The sequence below is a fragment of the Rhinolophus ferrumequinum genome, chromosome 16 (genome assembly GCF_004115265.2).
Source record: "Rhinolophus ferrumequinum isolate MPI-CBG mRhiFer1 chromosome 16, mRhiFer1_v1.p, whole genome shotgun sequence".
Taxonomy (NCBI): Eukaryota; Metazoa; Chordata; class Mammalia; order Chiroptera; family Rhinolophidae; genus Rhinolophus; species Rhinolophus ferrumequinum.
The window spans coordinates 42271146-42280001 of NC_046299.1; the positions used below are offsets into that span (position 1 = coordinate 42271146).

The following is an 8856-nucleotide window of genomic DNA, read 5'->3' on the forward strand; positions in this document are numbered from 1 at the left end:
AAAAAACTAAAAAAACAAAAAGACTTAGCATCCACATTTGGAGACAGCATGTTCTAGGATTCAACCCCAGGGGGAATTTGTTACTGATATTAAACACCCCCTAAAAATCATGTTTATAATGAACACATAAGAGACTCCCTAATTAAACACTGGTTTAACACACACACACACACACACACACACACACACACACACACACACCACGACAACCTCCTAACCAGAATTCAACTTACCCAAGTGAATCCTGTGTAAGAAGATAGTATTAATACCAAGAAGATATTTATTTTTGTTTCACAATTATTTTAAGCTCTAGTAATTAAAAACGGGGGGCAGGGGAAGATGATGAAGAGATTTCTAAACATCTGCAGGCTTGCCACATAAATGGCCAAAAGCAAGGAAATTCCAAGTTAAGGCTTACATTCCATTCCTCCTTTATCCTGTTGGCCTGGTGATTTATTATATGGTTTTGGATCAGCGAGTTCTATTAGATACCATATGTACAACATTGCCAAAGCACCAGGGAACAAACTGAGGACCAAGAGGCCAGCTGATCTTTGAATGGCTCTACTTTGGGGATGAAGTTTGAAATGATTGGTTTGTGAGTTGTGGAAGGAATCCTGAGCTCAGGCCCTGAGCACATCAGTTTAGGAAATGACGATTGTCAGGAGTAGAGTCTGACCTCCTGCAGTCCAGGGAACCCTTCCAGCCTTAAGGCGCCCTGTTTCCTCTAAGTCCCAACAGTTCCCTTCAGTGTCTTGAGTGTCGAAGGTTATCATGATCAGGTTATCTGAACTACCTGAACCACACATCCTCTCCAAGGTTGACCCTGTAGTAAGAATCGTTCCCCACCGCCAGCAGAGACCCATGTAATTGACCAGGTATATTTCCTTTCATGGGGCATGTGTTTGGAGTTTTACTGTTGTCATTGTTGTTGTCATTGTTTTTAATTTTTGATGTTTTCAACATGAAGCAGTGAACTCAGTGGAGCTAGGAAGGCTTATCAAGCCCTCCTTGCCAAACCCACTATCTTCAGGTAATTGGACTACAAGTTGCATGATGGGAAGATACCATCTAACATACTAAGGCAGATCATAAAATGCCATCCTAGGAAAAGGGCCCTTTACCTTTTTCTGCTTAGCTTTCAAAGAACCCCTAAACCTGTTTACAACTAGAAGCATAGAACTCCATGTACCTGAAGGCCTAAGTTACAGGAACTTCAGTGGGACTAAGTATCCCCAAAGTCCCACTGCAAACTACAGTCCCATCAGAAACCAACATTTAAATGCAATTTGCCTTTTTCCCTTGCCATATTCATTTTTCTGTATTTTTCATGTAATGTATAGTAAGCTCAAGAGACCAATGATGATGGTTAATGTAAAACAAGTAATGATATTTGTACTGGAAAAGGCAGCTATTAGAACCAAAAAAAAAAAATGAAAGATGATAAACAAGGGCTCTTAGGTCTCACACATCCCTGAAATACAGGGATATCTTTAAGTGGATTTAAGAAGACATATGTATGAAATGGGTGTGATTTCTTAAAATTTTTGTTTCTATGCATCGCTACACAGCATCCACAGTCTTACCCAATGATGCTAATATAGTCAGCAAGTCTCAACAAAGAAGAATAACCTTCGAGGGAGGATGGGAATAAAGATTAGTTCAATACAACTGTTTTGAGGACTGTTCTCCACTAAGACGTGTCAGGGCAGAAGGACAGAAGTTTGGAAAGAGCTTGTCAGTCAGCTGGGTCACAGATGGAAAGTTAAAATGCCCTTCAAAGGTCAAAGTTTGCCCAGCTACATAATGCAATGAATGGGTCGAATTGTGCCCACAACTTCTGTCAGTTGGGACACATAAAGAGCATCCATTTCCTTGACTACAATTTATTTCAATGAACAGAAAGCTGTATTTGTGGTGGCGCTCACTGCCTGAATTTTGACAACTTCATTTTAGCTTTCATAGAAATGTAGTTTGTGGCAGGCAAGAAGTACTCAGAGTCCTTCTGTCCCTCAGGTAGACAGGCTGCCATTGAATCTGCATAATTTTTCAATATTTTGGCTTTATCTGTATGCAGTATGGTGCTGAGTAGAAATTATTAACACTTAAGCATCGCTAAATTTTATGCATCATATTGGACCCATTAGGATAGGATTCACTCTCTCAAAGAAAGGCAAGGAGTTATAGTGAATTTGTTGTTTGTTGTTGACATGGGGTTGGTTGGATTTTTGAAAGAGAGATGCTGGGGGAAAAAAAAATCATTCTCCAAAGTGTCATAAAGCACAACATGTAATTTAAAACCCATTTGGATAATTGACTGATTTGACAAAAAGACAACCTCAGAATTAAACTATATATTAGAATCAAGAAGTGATATGATTGTATACCATCAGTACATAACACTTTGATATTTTGATAGGTGTCTCACAAGGGACTAGGTGAATATGCATATTTCCCCTAATGTTTCTGTAATTTAGATTTCTTTGTTTAGAGCCGTGATTGGGGAGTGATAAAGCTTTACAGAACCTCCATGAGCTGAATGACAAACCTGCTTTCAAGAAAAACTGCTGTGTGTAGTTTTATTTCATAGAAAACTATGTCAATGCATTTGACTTCTTTGTGACTGTCTTTACAATATTTTATCAGGTTTCATCAGAGCAAGAGAAGGAACAAGAGACTTTAAACCAGAAAAACATCACTGAGCCTCTCCCAGCAACAGACATGAAGAAAAAAATAGAAGGGTACCAGGATTTTGCAGCGAGGCCCCTGGGGTCCACAGCAGACCCAGAAAAGGACAATGAAACAGATCAAGGTGCCAACAGGGAGAAGATGGCAGAGGAGGCAGGAGAGAAGGGGCCTGCTCCCCAACTCCTGGGTGCCCCTCCGGCTCCTGAAAAGGATCCAGGCATGGGCAAACAGTCTCTCACCTCTCCCACTGCTCTTGTGGACTCAAAACAAGAACCCAAGCCCTGCTGTTTTACAGAGAGCCCTGAAAATGAACTCCAAGACACGTCCTTCCCCAGCTTCCCCATCACGCAGCCACCGCTGGCAAACCAGAGTGAGATGGAGGATGACAAAGTACCCGCGATGGCGGATTACATCGCCAACTGCACTGTGAAGGTGGACCAGCTGGGCAGTGATGACATCCACAATGCACTGAAGCAGACCCCGAAGGTCCTTGTGGTCCAGTCGTTTGACATGTTCAAAGACAAAGACCTGACGGGGCCCATGAATGAGAACCACGGACTTAATTACACCCCTTTGCTCTACTCAAGGGGCAACCCAGGCATCATGTCCCCACTGGCCAAGAAAAAGCTTTTGTCCCAAGTGAGTGGGGCCAGCCTCTCCAGCAGCTACCCTTATGGCTCCCCACCCCCTTTGATCAGCAAAAAGAAACTGATTGCGAGGGATGACTTGTATTCGGGTTTGTCCCAGGCCCACCACGGCCAAAGCACGGACCACATGGCAGTCAGCCGGCCCTCGGTGATTCAGCACGTGCAGAGTTTCAGAAGCAAGCCCTCGGAAGACAGAAAGAGCATCAGTGACATTTTTAAGCATGACAAACTGAGTCGATCGGATCCCCACCGTTGCAGCTTCTCCAAGCATCACCTCAGTCCCCTTGCTGACTCCTATGTCCTGAAGCAAGAAATTCAGGAGGGCAAGGAGAAACTCTTAGAGAAGAGGGCACTCCCCCACTCCCACATGCCCAGCTTCCTGGCTGATTTCTACTCGTCTCCTCACCTGCACAGCCTGTATAGACACACCGAGCATCATCTTCATAACGAACAGACATCCAAATACCCTTGCAGGGACATGCACAGGGAGTTGGAAAACAGTTCTTTTTCTTCCCACAAACACCAAGAGAAGCTCCATGTAAATTATCTCGCGTCTCTACATCTGCAAGACAAAAAGTCGGCTGCAGCAGAAGCCACCACGGATGACCAGCCAACAGACCTGAGCCTTCCCAAGAACCCGCACAAACCCACCGGTAAGGTCCTGGGCCTGGCCCACTCAGCCGCAGGGCCCCAGGAGAGCAAAGGCATCTCCCAGTTCCAGGTCATCAACAGCCAGAGTCGAGACTGTCACCCCAAAGCCTGTCGGGTATCGCCCATGACCCTGTCAGCCCCTAAAAAATACCCCGAAGCGCTCTCAAGAGCGGGAAAACCTCACCATGTGAGACTGGAGAATTTCAGGAAGATGGAAGGCATGGTCCACCCTATCCTGCACCGGAAAACGAGCCCTCAGAACATTGGTGCAGCGCGTCCTATAAAGCGCAGCCTGGAGGATTTGGACCTTGTGATTGCTGGGAAAAAGGCCCGGGCAGTGTCTCCTCTGGACCCGTCCAAGGAGGTCTCTGGGAAGGAGAAGACCTGTGAGCAGGAGAGTGAAGGCAGCAAGGCAGTGCACGGTGGGCATTCAGGGGGCGCATCGGAAGGCCACAAGCTCCCCCTGTCCTCCCCTATCTTCCCAGGTTTGTATTCTGGGAACCTGTGTAACTCGGGCCTCAACTCCAGGCTCCCAGCGGGGTATTCTCATTCTCTGCAGTACTTGAAAAACCAGACTGTGCTCTCTCCACTCATGCAGCCCCTGGCTTTCCACTCGCTTGTGATGCAAAGAGGAATTTTTACATCGCCCACAAATTCTCAGCAGCTGTACAGACACTTGGCTGCAGCCACACCTGTAGGAAGCTCATATGGGGACCTTTTGCACAACAGCATTTACCCTTTAGCTGCTATAAATCCTCAAGCTGCCTTTCCATCTTCTCAGCTGTCGTCCGTACACCCCAGTACAAAACTGTAAGCCCAGCTCTGCCCAGCATCCCAAATGGCGTGTCTAACAGAGCTTCACTCCTTACCCTGAAGGTGATGGCTTATAGAATTAGAAGCCAGTATTTCTTCTAATCTGGGGGTAAGATCAGTTCCAGCCAAAGGGCCCAGAGAGGAGGTGAACATACCTGATTTTTCTGGGACGACACCAGCCTTCTTGGCTGGTCAGTCTTGAGCCCCTTCCAACACAGTTGCCCTTGGAGCCCAGATCATTCACTTTGCACAGGGGTCTTGTGAAGGGATTTATGTGTATCCAGGAAGAACTTAGAGGACCCCGGCTGAGTTCTAATGGTCAGGAAACAATCTAAGCAAAACGGGGGCAGGCATTTCAAAGGAAGGGGCAAGGAAGACTGGCAAACATATATGCCAAGGGATGCCCCTCTTTTCATAAAACTCTCCAAGGTTCAATCAATGCAATGTATAGTAAAACTTCAATAGAGCTTTCGTTTTGACACTATTAAACAATCCAGAGAAGTAAACACTGTTAAATTGACTGTATATATTTGCTTCTTAAAACTACCCGTATCACTGTTCGCTCACCTAATTTATATACAGGTAGTTCCATTCCCAATTCCTCCTTGTCCTTTTTTCTTTTTTTAATTAAACAGTATCGCTTTTGTTTGTAGGTCTTTTTTGTTTTGTTTTGTTTTATTTTGTTTTGTTTTGTTTTAAAGGCTAACGGACTGTCCTAGTTGATGTGTGTTTGTAATTTTTTCCACATCTTATCATTTTGAGCAGCTTTGGGTGGTAAAGTTATTGTTTACATATTGAAGCAACTGATTCTAGTGGAACAAATGAAAAAGAAACAGTTGAGCACACATAGTGCAAAGAAAGTTCCTTTGCAGATCCACAACTTACGGACTTTGTTCCTCATAAATGGCATAGTTGAAAGAGCTTATACACTGCTTACCTGACCAAATGCTTTGCTTTGAAGTATTGGGTTATGTGAAAATATCGAGCATTGTACTTACCTTATCTAGGCTGTGAAACTGTCCTACATACCAGAGGAATCATAAAAACAAAAACCTCACTGGCAGCAAGCTGCTGAATAACAACAGAATCTAGAGGACATACTTGTGGGCTGCACAGATATTTTAGGAATTTCAGAAATTAGAACAGGAGCCAAAATGATTTACATTGGTGTTGGCCCCGATCCCTTTAAAAAGTCCGGGAAAGGGGGTTGGGAAGAGGGTGGAGCTCGACTATCCAGAAGACAATGAGCAGCTGAAGGCCCATTCACCCGTTCCCTGGGCCGTGGTCTTGAGTAATCGGTAGTCAAATTGCCTTCATCAAGTTGGTTTCTTGTTGTTCCCAAGAAGAACCTCCCAGGCCACATTTTTTGGGGGATAATTGGCATACTGGATTACCCATTTCTAAAGAAAGTCATCCTCTTTGGGTTTATGGGCGTGCGTTTTATGTGTATGCATGCACACACAGTGGTTGGTGTCATGTTTGTAACCACCTGGCAATACAGTCCGCTTTATGATTTATTGTTGGAAAGAAATGGTCCAGCTGTCCAAGCGGTCGAAAGATGTGAGAATGTATATTGTCATTCTTGCCACTTTATTCCATTTGCTGCCAAGATGTAACAGCAAGGTGGATGCATTTTCTAAGTGTGTTGAAAGTCGATGGATACAGAGAGTGATTTTCTTTCCAAGTCCCATCCCTGCTGATAAGACTGCTTTGATGAACTCGCCAGTCAACCCTCCCTTCCCCCAACACTACCAGTAGACATTAGAACCATAGTTAACCAAGTCTTTTACCTCTGAGATATTTAATTCTATGAAAATTGATGACAATTTTCAACTTCTAAATAGGTAACTCGACTGCAAAATAATCAAAACTGGTAAAACAAGGAAACTGCGGCTCTTAAATGAAGCCATGCATGCCGTGCATTTGTATTGAAATGTCTCCATGATACGAAGCCAAATATTCAATGTAACATACTTAATATCCAAAGGTGGAAACAAAAGAATGTAGAGATCTAGTGTTGAGTTCCATTTGCTTCAATTAATTATTTACCTTCCTGTGGAATAATATATACATATATATATATTTAATAGAACCATAGATAGACTAGTAGAATTTAGATTATAAATGTGTGAGTGCAGATTATCCTGCTATTGCACAAGATAGAGGGGGGAAAGATCTCAATTCCAGCTGGCAAAACGCTAGCCAGGACAGATATAATAAAGTTGCACTAGATTGAATGGTCACAGAATCAGAGGACATGGAAGAAAAGGAAACTCCATTGGTTCTGCAGCAGACCTGGGCTAGACCGTATGTGGTTTCTACGAGTTCGTTTTCTCAAAGAACGTGGTGGGGGAGGGCAGCCTGTCCCTGGTGGAGCTCACCTATCCATTTGGAATATGGGGTATTTGTTTTCCCCACTGCGATGATTTCAGTCTGGTTTCATCATGTTGGAATTTGATCACACCATTTTCAAACAATGTTAACGTAGTCCAGCTTTTGTTTTTCTCATCTCTTCGCTGTTTCTGTCTGAGGAAGCGCATACCCTCGGCAAAACATCAGGACAAATAAAGAGAAATGGGGGCATACATTCCCAACAGAAGCAGTGTGTTATTTGTTTTAAAACTACGAACAGAGATCTTGGAAATCTTTCAAAAAGACCATTGAATTCTTCATTGGCTGAGAACTACATTTTAAAAAGTCTTAAATAGGGCTTTGTTTTCATTGTTTGAGTTCAAGGGGCCTTATTATTGAATGGAATTGCACAAGCCTTTCTTTGTGCAATCAAACCATTGTTATTGGTAGTTCTGTAAAGGAAACTGTGGAATCTAATTGGCAATGGAGTCATAAATCTATTTACTAAGTGTGGCTTCCAAGAAATGTTGCAATTCAAAATGCACTAAGTCCGTGATTTACTGGAGATTTGGAGATTCTAAATAATATTTTTTAAAAGCCTTTCCATGCAATTTCTGGTTTAACTTTTGGCAACTCAACAAAAAAAAAAAAAAAAAAAAAAGAAAAGGAAAAAAAAAACCACAACAGCCCAACCGAGTTTCAGAATTAAGTATTCTTGTAAGTGATTGGAACTTGTAATATTTGCCACAGGACTGACTTATTTATTTACTAGCTAGACGCTCTTAAGTTCACTTGTTTATCAGGGCATATACAGAAGGGTTTGTTAAAACTCAGTGTTGACTTTACAACTTTCTGACCTGGTGCATGAATTCTCAAGTACTGTATTTCACTGTGTTGGTGTGTCTGATGGAAATTTCGAGGTGATCCTACAAAAATATTTTATGTAGTGTGCCTTCAAAGAGAACCATTTATTTCTCTTCACTTGTGTCCCACAAAGTCACATTTGGTGGTGGTCAGCCAAGTCCCATCTGGTCCGGTTGTACTCTTGTCCCAATTTAAAAGAGAAATGGGAACAAGTTAGCCCTGGTGAGACCCACACCATTGCAATGATTATCTTGAGCACTTAAATTCCAGTGTTGGCTGTTGATGTATTTGATACTATGCTTGTCTCCCCATGGTTGAAATATGTCTGAAGAATAGCAGCATAATCTCTTGGCTGTTTATACTTTTTTAAATTTTCCTGTGTTGTAAATATTGTATACTTTTGGTGATTCCAGCTATGTAACCTCTGCTCTGTAAGGTGATTATTTGTATATAGCAACATGGCCCAGTGATATTATATAGTTTCCCAATGGAGAGGTTTTGAGTAACCTTTGCATTAGTTTAAACACTACCAGAGAATGCTGAGCCAACTATAAACACTCAATTTTGTATGTTTTCCAAATTGTACTTATTACTGCTTTTGATACTGTATTATGTGCCAATAGTTTCCCAATCACATAGCAGGCAAGAGATATTTTGTACTTTTTGATCCACTGTAATATTTAATAAAAAATGTTACTGTTTCCTTTTGGGTGTGAGTAATTCTTCCTGAGGAGTCCTGTGGCCCCGCCAGAGTACTTGCCACCACATTGTCTCCAAATTGGGGAACAACAATAATGATGAGGAGGAGGAGGTCTGTAGTTTGTTGGGAACCTACTGAGTG

General features: G+C 42.6%; 1 protein-coding gene across 2 annotated transcripts in view; it reads left to right on the forward strand.

Moving 5' to 3' along the window:
• ARID5B (AT-rich interaction domain 5B) overlaps window positions 1-7791 on the forward strand; it is a 172088-nt gene extending 164297 nt beyond the window's left edge. For both annotated transcript variants that reach the window (XM_033130068.1, XM_033130069.1), the window contains one exon: window positions 2647-7791. In XM_033130068.1, the coding sequence (XP_032985959.1) occupies window positions 2647-4800 (2154 nt within the window). In that variant the 3' untranslated portion in view covers window positions 4801-7791. The remainder of the gene's footprint in view (window positions 1-2646) is intronic.
• Window positions 7792-8856: the final 1065 nt, after the last annotated feature.